The sequence below is a fragment of the Amphibalanus amphitrite genome, unplaced genomic scaffold (assembly GCF_019059575.1).
Source record: "Amphibalanus amphitrite isolate SeventyFive unplaced genomic scaffold, NRLGWU_Aamphi_draft 000336F_arrow, whole genome shotgun sequence".
NCBI classification, from domain to species: Eukaryota; Metazoa; Arthropoda; class Thecostraca; order Balanomorpha; family Balanidae; genus Amphibalanus; species Amphibalanus amphitrite.
This window is the reverse complement of record NW_024881831.1, coordinates 89940-107322: the sequence shown is the minus strand read 5'-3', so window position 1 is coordinate 107322 and position 17383 is coordinate 89940. Positions and strand designations below refer to the sequence as shown.

The following is a 17383-nucleotide window of genomic DNA, read 5'->3' as shown; positions in this document are numbered from 1 at the left end:
CCCGCCGCCGCCGCCCACTCGTCCTCTCTGTGGCGTGCGGCGGCGCCGGGCGGCTGCTGATCGCCCTCATCTATCGCCCCGGGGCGATATTTCTGCCGCACGTCGCCACATCGCTCCACAGGCACGCCACCTGAGCAGCGACGATTACGGCGCGCGGGGGCGGTCCCGACGCGCTAGGCGATCGCGACGTATTTACAGTTTTTTGTAGGTTAGATTGGTGTTGGCTCTCTGCTATATTAAAAATATGAATGGGTTTTTATTTACAGTTCAATGGGTTTCATGATGTTTTTGGCATAGAAATTGCCTTGCGTAGAAACAGAAAAGTCACCATTCAAGGTGGACTTTAAAAAAATCGTCACTATTTCACCATGAAAATGTCATGACGATGATGAACCTTCATCACGTCTAATGGATAGGAAAATCCGACTCATTGTTGACGCTTAGAACGCTAATCCGCCGACCACAGGGCACGCTATCGACTTCCCATTGATATTATCTAGACACTTACTTTTACTTATTATCCCAAAAATGACAGGCAGTAAGCTTCATTTGCAACAGTTCCGTGCAACATTTGCAACAGTCAGATTTAGGATAATCCATGCTTCCAAGGTGTGCGCTGTTCCTGATTGTGCAAGTGCATTCACCCCTGTGTTTTGTTGTTGCTTGCTATGATTTCCTCAGTCTCAGTATCAAATTCAGCCCCAGCCCAAGTCCAGCCTTGCCCAGCCCTACCTCATCCCCAACCCTAGCTGAGCCCAAGCCCTGGCCCGAGCCCCAGCTCCAGCCTTGCCCAGCCCCGGCCTCAACCATTTCTATAGCCCCAGCCTCGGCCCAGCCCAACTCAGCCCCTGTTCAGCCCAAGCTTCACCTCAGCTCATCCTCTGTCCCAGCCCAGCCCCATTCCCATCCCCAGCCCAGTCCCAGTGCCAGCCCCAGCTCAGCCCTGGCCTGAGCCCAGCCCCATCCCCACTCCCCCCTCCCCCCTCCCCTCCCCCGCCGCTGTCCATTCCGGCGGGCTCGACAGCCTGCCGGCTCGTCGCAGCTCGATAGTCGGCTGAGAATTAGTGTCGGACCATCTCGACCTAATCCGGCTCATTAGAGAAACGGCAGATCCTCGACGGCTAGCTGCCAGCCGACGCTCGGAACTGGGGGGCGGTGGACGGCGGACGGCAGGACGGGCGGATGGTCGGGCGGCCGTGCGGGCTAGCGGCGATGGGCGGTCGGGCGGTCAGGCGGTGGGCTATAGGCTGTGGGCTATGTAGGGCGGACGGTTGAGGGGTGGAGGGCAGTGGGTGGTGTTGAGTGGGCAGAGGACAGTGGACGGGGAACGGTGGGACGGTGAGATCGGTGGGAGGTCGACGATGGGACAGGGGACGGCGAACGGTTGGACGGCAGGACGGTGGGACTGGGCTGTGTAGGGTGGACGATGACGGGCTTTAGACGATCGTCGGCTGAGCGTTGGGCAGTGGGCGTAGGGTGGCCCGTGGACAGGCAGGCGTGCGGTGCAGGCGCCGGATGAAAGATAGTGGATTGCGGGCGGTGGACGGCCGGTCAGTAGTCGACAATTTAGGCTGTGGGCGGTGGACGGTGGGTGGCAAGCGATAGGCTATGGGGCATGGGTTATGTGCTGTAGCCTGTATGTAGGTGATGAACGGTGGGCGTTGCCGGCTGTTTGCGATTGCCTGTGGCTACGGACGACGGACAGCAAACGGCCAGCGACAGACAGCGATTAGCGGTGCGTTGCCACAATCATGACGGCTATATCGTGTCGGATCCGTCAGACGCCGGCTGTCCGCCATGCTCCGTTCGTAGAAGCAGAGCGCCCCGAGAGACTGATCAATCAGCGTTCTGAGACAGATCAATCAGCACTCTGAGACAGATCAATCCGCCGGCCGGGCCCACCTGGCGCTCCGAGCCGTAGGTGGGCTCCAGATGCGTGAACGCGGTCGAGCGAGTGTCCGGGGCGGCGGTCTGAGTGCCCGGGGCGGCGAGCTGAGTGTCGGGGGGAGGGGGAGCGGCCGGAAGAGTGCCCGGGGGCGGCGTGGGCGGAGGCTGGAGCGGATGATTGGTCGGATGCACCGTCGTGTTGGCCGGCTGGCCGCGTGGACGCGATAAGGGTTGAATTTCTGGTGGTAGTTGAAGGTTCGATGAGGCTATGGCGCTGAGGATTGCGTTGCGTCACAGCTTTCAGATGGTTTTGCTTTTCTTTTCTTTCGATAGCTAACATCACGTCGGCACATACACATTACACGTCATTCTTATCAACGATATTCTCGATGCGAAAAGCGCTATGGATTCCATGAATCGTTGTTGGGAAATTGTCTGATTTACATACCTTCAGCTATTATTATGCATAGCACTATCAAACGCATGACTACAATTAAACGCACGGTGACTTCTGCTTGATATGCACAGTTTCTCATCAGCCAGTCCGCATAGTCGCCTATTCGTCCGTCTACCTATCTGTCCATCCGTCCGTCCGCTCGACCACTCGTCGCCCGCCGGTCCCCGCAGCTCCCTGTCCGGAGCCCGGCCGCGGCTGCCAGCCATGCAGATAAGACAGGGCTTTGCCGGTCGGTCCGGGTCGCGACGAGCCGCCAGCGTCGGCTTTGGGTGAGCGCTGCGTCCCATCCATTCGGGGATAGACGGCCGCGGCGCCTCAGAAGCGTCGATCGGCGCTCTCCGCGACCCCGGCCGGCTCGGGCGGAGGGAAGTCCGGGTGTGAGGAGCTAGCCGAAAAAGGGAAATTGTGAATTGGCGAAGCTCAAATAGTCAATAGTCAAAAATTCTGTTTCTGTGTGTTTATGGAAATTGCTATAAAGTGATGGCTGAGTCAGGGTATTTTGGGTAAAAGGATTGAAAGATATTTCATTTCCTTAGTTTTCATCCATCAAAGTAAACGCGGAGGTCCAATACAATACAAAGATGCAATGGAATTGAAATGTTTGATGGCGATTGATGTGCATCTTTCGTCTGCTGTCGCCCTTTTGGCGCAGAATATCCTTGATATTTATCTCAAACGAATTGCATATGCACATCGAAATCAAAGAGCTTTTCACGAATGAAAGTTTGTCAATGGGACTGATGGTTGACAGGAGAGCAATCGTCAAATTTGGATCACCCCCGGGTCTCGCGGTGCAAACTGAGCAGAGCCCACCGATAAGCGAGCGTGGCCCGCCCAGCCAGCGTGTATGGGGAGGCCGTAATCTGGCGTTTGTTATCACTGCGACACGGATCGTTAGCGTCACAAATGAGCTGTCGGTCGGCGGCTGCAGCGGCTGACGCGCCGCTGTTGTGAAGTGGCCGCCAAACCCGTCAAGATTGTGATTGCACCGGCCAAAGCCTGACGGAGAGTTAGCGCGGCGAGTTTCGGAGCTGTGCTGGGAATTTGGTTATTGTGTTATGCGGCGTGCAGTTTGTTTATCATCCCATTAGCATACTCCTGTTACGTTAAGCGGGGCGTCGACGGAAATAGTGTTCGTCTGAAAGACAAGAAGACAATAGGCTACTTAGCAAAACTTTATCTTAACTAGCGCTCCTCAGTCACAATAATCGGTAACTTTGGAAAGGAATAGAATTGAATCTTAATCATTTCATTTGTCTTTTTTTGCGCGAATGCAGGATTTCACGAACTAGATCCTTATTTGCAGGACATGCTGCTGTTGGGTATTCAGTCTTCAACTTGGCTATCAAAGAAAAAGATCGACGCTGAACTGCGATCGTATTTCTTCAGGCTATAGATTTGCTCAATAGTTGCCTTCAATCATTCAGTCTCCGTAGATATTGACCACTCCCTTGAGTGAATTATGATTTGATTATGGCTCATTTGCGATAGTCTATTGGACGAAAATCCGCCTGCATATTTCTACGACGACCTTCTGGAATCGTTGATGTGCATATTGTTAGTAGCGCATATTTTTACCGCTCTGCTCCAGCTCCTGTATTCACGTGAAGTCGTCGAGACAAACTTAGTTATTGTTCCATTGCTGGCTTACTCAATTGGTTGTGCTCATGTTGTGCATATCTGCTTCTTGATTATGGGACTTAAAACCTCACTTTGCCGCCTGGAATAAAGTTCTGGGACTTGAACAGCGGTGTAACTTTCTATATGTATGGGGGTGCAGGTGCACCCCCATCCCCTGAAAGTGCACCCCCATCACGTCAAAGTGCACCCCCATAGGCTAAGCGGCGCCCCACACGCTGCCCGACACCGATAAGCTCTTGAACAGCAGATGGTGAGGGTGATATCCCGGCTACATTCCGTCTCGTGACCGGCGTCGTGCTGCCTGCGGGCTTGGAAAGCGTCCAGTCGTATCGTTCCCCAAAAATGGGTGAAAGGGGCACCCTGGCAAGAACGGGACTTTCTCAGCAAAAGTGGAGCGCCCGAGGCAGAAGTGGGGCACCTCTAACGTAGGTTGGGATCGTCAAGCATAAGACTGGCGCCCCAGCGGAGGAGAGGCGCCCCCAGTAGGAATGAGGCCCCTCAAGCAGAACTTGAATTCGCCCAGTAGAAGAGCGCCCTCAGTAGAACACGGGCGACCCCAGCAGAAAGGGGCGCCTCACCAGCAGAAGGGCGCCCTACCAGAAGAAGGGCACCCCAGCAGAAAGGGGGCGCCCAACCAGAAGAGAGATGCCTCCAGCAGAAAAGGAGCGCCCTCAACACAGGAATGGCTACCCAGCAGAAAGGGGCGCCCCACCAGAAGAGGGATGCTTCCAGAAGAAGAGAGGCACTCAAATATAAATGGGGCACCTCAAGCAAAAGTTGGGCTCGTCCAGTAGTAGTGGGGCGCCCCCAGCGGAAGAGTACCCCCAGCATAGGGCCACCCCAGCAGAAAGGGGCGCCCTACCAGGAGAGGGATGCCTAAAGAATAGAGGCGCCCCAATACAAAAGGGGCACCTGGAGCAAAAGTTGGGTTCGTCCAGCAGCAGTGGGGACCCAGCGGCCTCGGCGGAAGTGGGGCATCCCCAGCAGAACAGGGGCTCCCCAGCAAAAGAGCAATGCCCCCAACAGATATTGCCGAGCACCTTCAGCAGAAGAGTACGCACCTGCAGAAGAGGGGCGGTTTCACCAGAAGCACTGGCGGATCCAGGGGGGGGCACGGGGGCCATGGCCCCCCCCCCCAAAGGCCTAAAGTGGCCTGTTTGGCCCCCCCAAAACGTCAGAAAAATTGCTAAGAAAATATACCTTGATGGAGGTTTTTAGCACACTTGGTGAAGTAAAGCTTTCCACAGCATAATATGGAAGCAATATGGTAGCAGTGAGGGTCAGTCAAAAGTTGCGCGAGTGGAGTCGACCTTCAAAAAAGACTGTTGTTGGCACGTGTTTATGGAGCGGTAGCTGGGAGTTGGCGGTGTTTCGCGTGGTGAGGCATCACTGGCGGATCCGGGGGGGGGGCACGGGAGCCTGAGGTGTCCCTGACAGGCCCGTGGTGCCCTTGCTAGGTCTGTGGTGCCCCTGGACCCTGGCAGGCCTGTGGTGCCTCTGGCGGGCCTAGGGTGCCCCTGCTAGGCTGCTGATGCCCCTGGGACCTGACAGGACTGTGGTGCCCCTAACAAGCCTAAAGTGCCCCTAACAGACCCGTGATGCCCCCGACAGGCCCAAGGTGCCCCTGCGTGATGCCGTGTTGTCTGCGAGGCCGATGGTGCCCCTGCGAGGCCGGTGGTGCCCCTGCTAGACCGGTGGTGCCCCTGGCAGGCCTGTGGTGCCCCTGCTAGGCCGCTGGTGCCCCTGGGCCCTGACAGGACTGTGGTGCCCCTGACAGGCCCAAGGTGCCCCTGCAAGGCCGGTGGTGCCCCTGTAAGGCCTGTGGTACTGGTACCCCTGCTAGGCCTCTGGTGCCCCTGACAGGCCCATGGTGCCCCTGCGAGGCTGGCGGCGCCCCTGGCAGGTCTCTGGTGTCCCTGACAGACCTGGGGTGCCCCTCACAGGCCCGTGGTGCCCTTGCTAGGCCTGTGGTGCCCCTGGCGGGCTGGTGGTGCCCCTGCTAGACCGGTGGTGCCCCTGACAGGCCTGTGGTGCCCCCGGGCACCAAGGGGGGGGGGGTCATGACCCATGTGGCCCCCCTTGGATCTGCCACTGATACATATCATACTGATTAATAATGGCGTTATGGCTTATGCAATATGCAATGGCAGGCACTTGGTATCCCTTACTTATCCCTCATTGGGGGCTCTGGCGGGCTCCTGAGGGCCCACGTCTATCTCCGGGAGCCCTAGACAGGCTCCTTTGGGTCCTTTCAGTCCACTATAGCATAAGAGGTCTCCATGCGAGTCCTATACATCTGAGGGCGTACCCTGACGTCTGAGGTACCCAACTGCAGCTCCAATGGTCTCTTATACTGGCGGATCCAGGGAGGGGGCATTTACGGCCATGCCCCCTTCCCAGAGGCCTAAAGTGGCCCGTTTGCCCCCTCCCCCAAGCGATAATGAAACATAGTTCAATCAGTGCCTGGCCCAGGAACCGAGTTAGACAGGGGGTGTTTTACCACCTCCCGGCCCGCAAAGGGACCCAAGCACTGACTCGAAGCGGGTTAACTGGTCGACAAAAGCAATGGTAAGTGTTTACAAAGTAATATAAAGGCATGGGTCGGATGGGCTACCATTTATATATTTTTACTTTTAGTTAAAAAAAAAAATATTCATAGTGTCAGGGCTGTGACGAAAAATAAGTGGCCTAAATCCGATGAGAAAACAGGATTTGGGGGTACCCTAGGTTTGGCTCCTGCATGAGTTGGCCCCCCCCCCAAAACGCAAGCCTGGATCCGCCAGTGACCAGAAGAGGGGCGCCGCCACCAGAAGATGGGCGAGGGCGCCTCCAGCAGAAGAGAGGCAGCCCCGCAAAAGAGGGGCGCTGCCCGCAGAAGGGGGTGCATACAATAAAAATGGGACACCTCAAGCGGCAGTTGGGCTCGCCGAGTAAGAAGGGCGCCCTCAGTAGAAAGGTCGAGCGACTTAAGCAGAAGTTGGGCTCGCCCGGCAGAAGAGGGACGCCTCTAGCAAAAATAGGGCATACCCGGGAAGGGAAGTGTCAGTCTCCAGCAGAAAAGTGTGAGACCCCAGCAGAGGAGGAGCGCCCATCAGAAGCAAGTCCCGCCGAGCAGAAGAGGGGTGACCTCAGCAAGAGAGAGAGGCGACCCCAGCAGAAGAAAGGCGCCCAATAAAAAGGTGATTCCAGCAAAAGTGGGTGTCACCAGTCGCCGAGCGTAAAAAGGGCACCCCGATTCTATAAAATTTCGGAATGAAAAAGCTAAATGCAATTTCGTTATAAATTTGATTGATTGATATTCGTGTAAACGAATTTAATGTCATTTCGTAATACCCAATTTTGTACCATTGGACTCTAACATTGGGGTGTTTAGTGCTCTTACAATTAAAACTGCACATGAAAAATATTCATTTTACTTGAAAAGTTCTTGTACCTATAAGTAGAAGCCTTGACACCCGTTTATCGGTGCGCCGGTTAGAGGGCCTTGGGTTAATATAAATGAACTGCAATCCCATTTGCAGCATCAGACTGTGTTCAAACTAAATTGGAGCAACACAAAATGGTGATCACTCTTAAGTCTGAATTTCGAAATATACCAACAAAGCATTTTACCAAAATTGAGAGACATTAAAATGGTGATAACGACTCACTGGATCGTATTTGAATGAAACATGCTGCGTAAACAAAAATGGAGCATTTATTGCTTTGAAAATTGAACGGGAACTGAAGTAATTGTTTTATCATGTATCGACAGAAGCTAAGTTTCAAGTCAACCGAAATATAATCACGTTGGGGAACTTTTTTGGCTGGGGTCTGTGGTCCTTCGGCATGAAGGGCCCCAGTTTGCAGGTCGTGCCCCCCCCCCTGTTAAAAAATCCTGTGTGCGCGCCTGTTGAGAGATATGCACCATGTATGCTCCTTGGAAGCGCCCCTATCCTCACTGAAGGTCGCCCCCATCACCAAGTGCACCCCCATCTCAAAAGCAAAAGTTACACCCCTGGACTTGAAGCTAGTTACCTTAGTAAAAAATGCGTCAGTCAGTGTGCCGCCTTGCGTATAGACTGTCCCGCCGCACACCACCGCCTGGCCCGTAGGCTGTTCCGTCAAACACCGCCGCCTAGCGTGTAGGTAGACTGTTCCGCCGCACACCACCGCCTGGCGCCTAGACTGTCCCGCCGAACACTGCCGCCTGTCGTTTAGACTGTGCCGCCGTGCTCGGTCGGCCTGCCGCGCCCGCCGGCCGTGTGTTTAGAGCGGTGGGTCGGCGGCCACTGAGTCGATCGATTGGAGAGTTCGGTGCGCTCTCGCGGGTCCGCACGGTCGCGGCTCTCCTGAGCTGGTGCGGTGGCAGAGAAAGGGAGAAGGAGAGAGGGAGGATAGCAGGGATGGCCGGACGGCCGCGGTGGAGACGGCGGTGGATATTTATTGTCCGATCAGCTGGGGGATCCCATCAGACCGCCGGTGTCCTGCCAAAGGGGAACAACGGACGGTTTTATGAGGCTGCGAAAATGGGTGGGCAAGAGATAGAGGGCATAGAAGAGAGAGCGAGAGAAAGGGAAGTAAAGGGAGGAGGGACAGAGAGAGAGAGAGAGAGAGAGAGAGAGAGAGAGAGAGAGAGAGAGAGAGAGAGAGAGAGAGAGAGAGAGAGAGGGAGGGAGGGAGGGAGGGAGGCAGGGAGGCAGGGAGAGAGAGTGAGATCCACAGAAAAACAGACGAACTTGACGTGAAAAAGATGGATTCGGCTGCCGTCGGACGCCGGCCGTCCGAAGGTGATTGGATCAGGTGGTCGGGTCGGTGCAGCTGCCCGGCTGTGTCAGATTTAGCCCGAACCCGCCACCCCATATGGATTTCATATCCGGAGCCATGAGCATGATTAATGGAGTGAATTCATTCTGACGGAATTATGAGGCCTGAAATATTCATCCGGTTCTGCAGAGCGTCTCGCCCTGACGCCGATTTATTGAAGTGATGCGCGCTAGCTGATCCTTATGAATGGACACGTTTATCAGTGCAGCTGAATCGGTCATTGGCAGACATTTCATCTCACTGAGCCTTTCATTCTCTTGAGCCCTTCACTGCTTGACCTGAATTCGCGTACGGGATAGAGAAGTGACTAATGATTGGAAAATGAAATGCGTGATTTCTTTGCTGGGTCTGCATCTTGTTAACTATTTGCTGGACACAAGTGATCACACCGTCGTCTTCTAGTCCCACTCATGTTTACCGTCCGACTCGTGGTTAGCTGAACCCACTGCTCAATTCCGCCCATCTGACCTTTGGTTCCGTTACAGACGGGAATTCGGCCTGGAGCGCTTCCTGCCCATCTCGCTGGTGGAATCCATGAAGCGGAAGGAGCTGCGGAAGCTGTTGGCGCACTTCCTGAAGCAGAACCAAAGTCTGGTCGCTGCTGGTCAGAAGCAGCTGACCGCGCTGCAGGCGAAGCTGCACTACCTCAACATTATCAGCCACCTGCCCAGCTACGGCGCCAAGTGCTTCAACACCAGTATCGGGGTAAGAGGCACCAGTGGCCACATCTGTTTGACAAGTGCTTGGTGGTTTTCGGAGACGCTATCATATTGTGCGTAGGTTATTATGTGTGTATCTTTATGTTATCTATCTTTATGTTCGACTTTTTCTTTTGGCATCATCGTCGTTTTTCATAAGTTGCGTTGATAATTGAATGTTACCTAGATTAGCTTTGCCCATGTCTTCAAGCTGCAAGATCAACATCGTAAACAGTAACGTTTCTGAAAAATGCTTGTCGAACAGACGTGACGAGATTGATGTTCTCATTAAAAGCCTTGACAGGTTATATAAAAAGGTAGCAGTTCCGCAACAAGCGAGCTGGCCCGAAATAACGCTCTCCACAATAACATTGTGTCCGTTTGATATAGCGCGACAGGCGGGATAAAGGAAAATTAAAATACCTGTGGCCATGCGATAGTCCAGTGGCGGACCATCCATAAATTGCCTCACGCGATGGAGGATGTATCGATGGGGCTGGTTGGAGGGGGGACCGCCGAGGCCTCGGGCGCCGCGGTATCCATGGGAGCAGCTGCCGCGGCGTTATCCATTGGTGGCCGCAGGGCAGCGGTATATTCCCAGAGGTTATAAAGGCCACGGCGCTATATCCCAGTACCCGAGAATAAGCCACAATAGATGCATGTGAGGAGATATCTGGGAATGATATAGATAGATAAACCAGAATGCTGTCTCATCGTCGCTGCGCCATTTTTATGCCTATAATATTCACATTTTTAGTAGAAAATTTATTCATATTATTTGTTTCAAATGTAAGTATTTCGCAACAATATGACAGTTTTTAGTATCACTTTTTTCTTTACAACATCTCACTAATGATCTTGCTGTCCCCTGAAACAGATCAATTTTGCAACGTTTCTTTCCATCCTTATATCAACAAGGATCAAAGGCCATCATTGAAATCAATTCCGACCTCAATAAGATCCGAACACCACTAGCGCGACCGAAACGCCGAGATCATTACCGCCCAGAACTGGGTCTCCAAAACAGTCCGCGGTCCCTGGAGCAATCGCCAAAACACGAGATCCCCGGAGATCCCGTGAATACACATGATCGCGCGGCGGTCCCATCGGGGGGAGCACCGAGCGTACGGGGATCGTCCCACCGCCCCGGGGACGTGCGCTGAGCCTGTTTGCTAAGAGCGCTGCGGTGTAATGCGACGAGAGAGACGGCCGGCGGGCGGCAGTGGCGATCGCTGTCAGAGACACAGGCGGTCGGTGGTGACAGCGGACAGATGACAGTTGGCTGCTGATGGTTACTGTCATCAGTAGATGATGGGTATCTATCGTCAGTTGCTACTGATTCATAGGTGGGAGAGGAACTGATAACATTTCGTTTGGGGTTGACGTTTAGTCGTTTGAATTATTTGAAGCTGAGCACAAAAGGATACATGGCCGGTAAATGACGAGACGAAACTTCATCGACAAGACAATTTTGAGTCTCTCTTGGTCCAATAAAACTGTTTCGCTACCACAGTCTCTTACAAAACTCCAAAATTGTCCGCTGATTGTGTGTCTTTTGCTTTCCACAGGAGTCCAATCTGGAGACAGTGATCCTAGTCAGTCCCAAGTTCGGTATCAGCCAGATCAACAGCCTCAAAAGCAGTTCGGTGAGTTCACTGCACACTACACGCAAACGTTCTGTGTTGCTACACTATCTTCTGCCCTCCAGGCACGCCGTTTTAATGCGTCGCATTCATCAGGGCACGCGGCGCAGTCCAACTAATGGTAGCTCTCTGCACAAGCGGCTAATATTGCAACACGGGAGGTACGCGGGGAGGTAGGCTGTCAGCCCCGTCGGCAGCCGGGCCCCGCCGCGCGGGCTGTCAGCATCGGCCCACAGGGATACGGAACACCTGTTTACATCGCCGCCGGCAGTCGGCAGAGCTGAAGAAAACGGTATCACAAGACAGCCGGATCCGCTTTTTCAATTAGGGCGTCCGGAGACCAGAGGGGGGTGATGCAACGTCCTGTTGCAATGTCCTGTCGTGCACACGAAGTGTGCGTACGTAAGTGTGTGGTGTGTGTTTTTGTGTCTGAGGTGATGTACTTGTGTGTTCGTGTTATGTTCGAGATGTGTTCGTGTCATGAAAGTTCGGTGTGTTTGGGCCACTGTGTGCGCGTTTGCGTGTGTCTGGTATCATGCTTGTGTTTTATGTCTTTGTCTTTATGTCGATCAAGAAGTCGACTGGTAGACGCATGGCTGTCGGTCGCAGAACTTCTGTTGCAATCTTCATCTGTTTTAACTCATTAATGACGATAAACCCGTAGTGCGTGCTACGAAATTCGTTCTTATCGTCGTCGAACCAATCGAGCGTCGTCCTGGGTCACTAAGATCGGACGGGCTCGTCGTTTTACCACCACACCGCACGTGATATCGGTGCTGGACGGGTGAGCTGTCGTTAAATGGGTTACTTGGATGTCCCAGGTGTCCCCTGTCGTCGGCTTAAATGGGTTACCTCGTGCCGTGGGCTGCTAGACAAAATCTCAGTGGCTTGAGGCGTTCAACCTGACGTATCGGTATGGATTAGTCGTGGTGCAGGCTAGTGACATTCGAAGTGTTGCCATGAATCTCGAAATCAGAAACCAGTCAACAACTATGAAATCAAGAACGAAGTAAGAAGTGATCACTATTGTGCCGAAGAGTTGCTTCACAAGCCCACATTGCGTGTTTGTGTAGTGAGTCATGTCAGTTTGTTTTATTTTCAGCTAACGTCAGCTGAGAAGCTAGCTCCCCTGAGTAGCTCAGGTATTTAAATTTTGGTCACTAACACATGTCAGAGATGCTGCACCGTGTTGGAGACAGACACAATACCTCCATGATATGATCCTGGGTCGCCACCTCCGCATCATCCGCGATCCTCCCTCTCCTCCGTCGGTCGATTGATCGCGCGGCGCGCGGCATGCATGTGTGCTGTTCCGACGGGTATTATCCGCCGGACTCAGGGGAGTCGGCCCCTCGTCTGGCCGACCGCGCCGGTCAGATGAGTACATACGGCGGAGGCCGCAGATGTAAACAGCGCACACACCGGCGTACTCGTATACTGGACAGGAAGGAGATGGAGGTGGGAGTGGAAGGAAAGGCTATCGCGAGTGGTCGTGCTATAGAGAGTTCAGTTAACGATATGGTGGCGTTATGCCGCTGTTGCAGGAATATTGGCACTCATTAACCGTTAATGATTAATAGTCTGATACTGACGTTTATTGTTTGAAAGCTTTCGGCAATGGTTAGACTCTTATTTCCATGCCCACGGCCCGACACTGGTGTTCGTTTTCTGACGCTGATGTTAATGGTCCCGTACAGACATTCACTTTCCGATACTGATGTCCATGATTATGCGATGCTGACGTCCATGATATGATACTGACCTGATGTGTTGATACTGACGTCTGTTGACTGTTGCTGGCGTCCATAGCCCGATGTCCGATACCGCAGCCCATGACCCAGTGCTGACGCCACTGCTCAGCCTCACACGTGACCTGTGCAGTGTGCAGTGACGTCGGTACGCTGGCCATCGGAAATGATTGCCGACTTTGCGAGCCGCTTATGTGACCGTTATTGCGTCCGCTAGTCTCAGAGTGGGCCGCCATAAATAGACTGATACGGTGCGAGTTGCCCGGACTCGGGGAGAGGGGGCGGGGGAGGGGGTGCCGGGGGCAGCTGAGGTCCAGTTAGAATGATATTGAATTGGGTAATGCATAGCTGATAGCTATTGTCATTTTACAAATATTATTATGTTATCAATAAGTTAGAGATAGAGATAGTTAGAGATAGAGAAGTTTGTGCTAGTGCCTATATAATAGTAGGTAGTTACCCATCGGACACTATTGTAGTGCTGTGGATCGATGGAATATCACGTTCAATCGTATCTGATATTGGATACCCTGGTAGCTTCATGCCTCGTGCTTGCTATTTCGGTACCACCACAAGGAACCATTAGCCATTGCTGACATGACTGGTCCATTTTCAGCCGGAGGCTCTGTGTGAAGTGAGCGAGCTGGCCGAACTGGAGGTGACCAGGGAGCACGAGCTCTCGCACCGCGTACACCTGGTGCTGAAGGACCCGGATAAACAGGCGAGTGGGGATAGAGGTGGGGGCTTGGGTGATGGGAAGAACCGCTGGGGAAAGAGCAGGGGAGCATGGTTCGGGTGGAGCGCACAGGGCAGAACCAAGCTGCTGGGGAGCTAGCTGGTAAACCGACAGAAAAAGGTTAACGCATGGTTTCATGTGTTTAGATGTTTGTCTATTATAACGATCATATATTTTGCATGTAAATTTATTCGTTTTCTTAGTGTATTCTCACCACATATGTAGGTAGGTATGTGTAGTGTGGAGCATGTCATTCCTAACAAGCTTCACCTCATGGTACTCAGCGCATCCTGTCCTTTTGTCTGGCCGTGGCTATTATCAGCGTCGAAGCGTCGATCTGCCTTATGCAAAACACATCTGGCCCCAGCTTCCCCGGTAAAGTGGTTTTCCGGGACCTTTTGTTGGCTGGAATCTCAATCATTGTGGCCGCACTTTGCATGCGCCGCGTGCCGGTTTTCTATCACCGCGTCCAGTGCAGATTCTCTCGGTTCAAAGCTGTCCGGGACGCTTCTGTGGAATCTACGTTTGTCTTATGTAGCTCTTTGTATGCAGTTACTTCCCGACATTTATGTGTTTTATTTAATTGTTCAGTTTGATAGGTGTGTTGACATATGACATAAAACCTCGCCTTATGAACCAACTTATAGGTATATTATGCAATGCCAAATACTATTCATACTGATATCTAAGAGTCTTAGAGGGAACATTCAACCGCTTTAGCTTCAAACTGAGACAGTGGTTTTGTAATTCAAGCTGAAAATTCAAACGATGCTTAAGTAGGTACTTGCCAGGTTTGCGGAAACGTCCCATCATTTGCATTTATCTTAGCTGGCGTCTGAGAACGAATTCACTTCCGTCTCTGGTTCATGATAACTTCGATGTAGAAAACCAGCGCAAGAATAGCATTGATTATTTTTGCTTCGTCTGATGTACGGTAATGTAACCTTAACTTCGACCTGCTTCCGTATATCGCCAACTAAACGTCGGTCAAAACACACGGCCTAACCTTTAAGCAAAGATCATAGGCAATAACCCTGTCGACTTAAGTGTAAGCCCGGGTCTTCCCGCCGGGACAGCGAGCCGTCTGACCTGTGACCTCTGACCCGAACAGTCGATCGTGCTGAACCTGGACGAACGGGACGCATCGGAACTGGTGCTGGCCATCGGAGGTTATTACCTACTGGCCACCGGCCGGACCCTGCCGGTGCGACAGGACGCGTCCGTACAGCAGGATGACGCAGGTGAGTTCTGGTGCCGGCCAGACTGCGACAGGATGCGTCCGTTCAGCAGGCGACGCAGGTAGGTTCCGGTGCCGGCCAGACTGCGACAGGATGCGTCCGTACAGCAGGCGACGCTGGTAGGTTCCGGTGCCGGCCAGACTGCGACAGGATGCGTCCGTACAGCAGGCGACGCTGGTAGGTTCCGGTGCCTGCTGAGACAGCGGCTGGAGCGGCAGGACACTAAACCGATGTGTCGCTTCATCAGCAAAATACTACAGGTTATACTAAGGTGCCGCTTGCTTTTTATTTACCGCTAAACAACGCCTCGAATCAGTACACCTTTTTTAGGCTTTGTGATCGAGACGGTTACGCAGCAGCAATTCTGTGTAAGAGTTTCGAGCACGCATTCGACCACATGGACTTACTTTATTGTGGACTTTCGTATCAAATTACCTGCATTCTCTCCCAAGCGGGTGGTCTCACGAGTCACGAGTCATTACCACGTGACATTGCGTGTCGAATGTGTGCCGCTGACCACCATGGTATGCTGCACGCCATCTGTATGAGAGACGCTCTCCGACCGGTTATGGTTAGTTTTCCGGTCCAATATTAGACTGTCAGGCAAACAAAGAACGGTTATACATTGGTCTTATTTGTCACGCAATGGTAGGTACTCACTGGCCGTCTCCCTTGGTGACGGTTTCGTATTGTAGGCAAAAAGATCAATCAGCATTGTTTTAAACGTCTCTTTTTGCTTTGGTAGTTAAAGCATTTTCTGTTCGCTGACTTTTAACCACGTTATAATCCTTGCTCTATCGCAATTTATCGAGCATAATATATTGACATTGGCTTCAACTAAAGCGCATTCGACACTGAACCTTTATCTGTGCTTAGCCATTAGTCTAGCTAACAACAATAATGGCAACAAAAGCACACTCGCAAACGGCACGCCTTGCACTGCACCCCCTGCCGCGCGGCGCCGTCGATTTTCCGTTCCCTGTCGTGCGGCACAGTCTACCTTCAGGCGCTGTTGGTGCTGCCATCTATCGGTAGCGCCGTAAGTGACTCTCCCGCCCGCTCGGCCCGCCTTGGGTGCCGTGCTGGCGGCCGCGGATGGCTCAGGTGTTGCCAGACCGGCTGAGTGAGGATGCAGGTGTTGCCAGCTAGTCTAACAGCCCCGAGTATCGCCCGGGGGTGTATTGACGCGCCAGTATTGTCGCAGGAGAGGGACACCAATACGGGAATGGTTTGGGCCGGCCCGCGGAGAGCAATGTGGAGTCGCTGTCGAGTGGATGGGGTTCGTGGGAGGAGGGGAGGTGCATTAGTGAAGTGGTGGAGAGGGTTGCCGGGAAGAGAGGAGCGGGGGAGTCGACGGGTCTGCTGCCGCGGAATTACTTCAAACTGAGAGGTGGCGGAATGAATATCGGCAGTGGTTTCGCGTAGAATGGAGAAACTTGCTATACAAGAAGATGAATTAATCTGTCATCTTTGTATAATGCGGGCGACTTTGAGCGATACTAGGTCGCAATATGTTGATGTAAAAAGGATGAATGACGTCTATGTGAGCGATTGGTAATATATTCACTGAATATACAAGTACCTTATGGACATAACATTCCAGTTGCGAAGTAACCTTGCCAACTAAAGCCAAATGCGATCAGGAACTTGTGGAAACAAACTTAGCTTTGAACTACGTAGTAAACATTTCAAAACTGCGCCGCCACTAGTTAGTTGCCGCAAAGCCCGCAGCCAACTTGTGTAATGTGCATTATATCATTATTTTACTCAATCTCGGCGTTCTTTCCCTGCACTGCTGACCTGGCCCGCTCTCCCGACAGCGCCTCCGTACCACACCACCCACGTAGTGACACCGGACAGCTGGAGTTACACGGGCGGCGCCGGGGTGGCCAGCACCATGCGGGCCGACTTCTCCCTGCCTCCCCCGTACCGGGCGTCCGCTGAGCCCGGCGCCGCCGCGGGCATGACCAACGGTCACCCGCCGACCGCCGATCGGTCACCGCGGCCGGCCGCTGACCGGTCAGCCGGCGCCGCCCCGTCGGAGCTCCCCAACGGCCCGGCGGCGGACGGCTCGCCGCGGCTGAACGGACTCTCCTCGGCCGAGAGGAGGGACGGCGCCGGCAGCAGCCCCGAGGAGCAGCGCCGAGCGCCGGCCGTCGATAAGAACATGAACAAAACGTGAGTGAGGGGTGGGTGAACACTGCAGTGGGTGATTGTGGTTGGGCTGATTTATGAATTAAGAGCATTGAAGTTACGTTATGTTCTCAAATGCTTACACTGTGGCTGGCGTCCTGCTTATGTCACCGATGGACCTTGGTAGCCATATCTCGTTTATATTAGCATCGGTCCTCGCTGGGGATATTTTTATCCGAATTCTACTCCCGCTTCCGTTCTTCCTCTCGCCACGCCCCTCTGAGTCCTAACCGGCGGCGATGGCAGCTGCCTCGCCGCAGAAATCTATCATCATCAGCGCGGCGGCGCACAACTTTTCATATTAATAGCCTCCGCCCACCCTATTCCGGCCCGGCG

At 53.3% G+C, this 17383-nt stretch overlaps 1 protein-coding gene across 1 annotated transcript in view; it reads left to right on the top strand.

The window, feature by feature from the left end:
* The window catches only part of LOC122388816, a 142360-nt gene that overhangs the window by 117280 nt on the left and 7697 nt on the right, over positions 1–17383 (top strand). The window contains exons 11-15 of the mRNA XM_043380214.1: positions 9277–9496; positions 11058–11135; positions 13497–13601; positions 14728–14857; positions 16675–17032. Coding sequence (XP_043236149.1) covers positions 9277–9496; positions 11058–11135; positions 13497–13601; positions 14728–14857; positions 16675–17032 — 891 coding nt within the window. The remainder of the gene's footprint in view (positions 1–9276; positions 9497–11057; positions 11136–13496; positions 13602–14727; positions 14858–16674; positions 17033–17383) is intronic.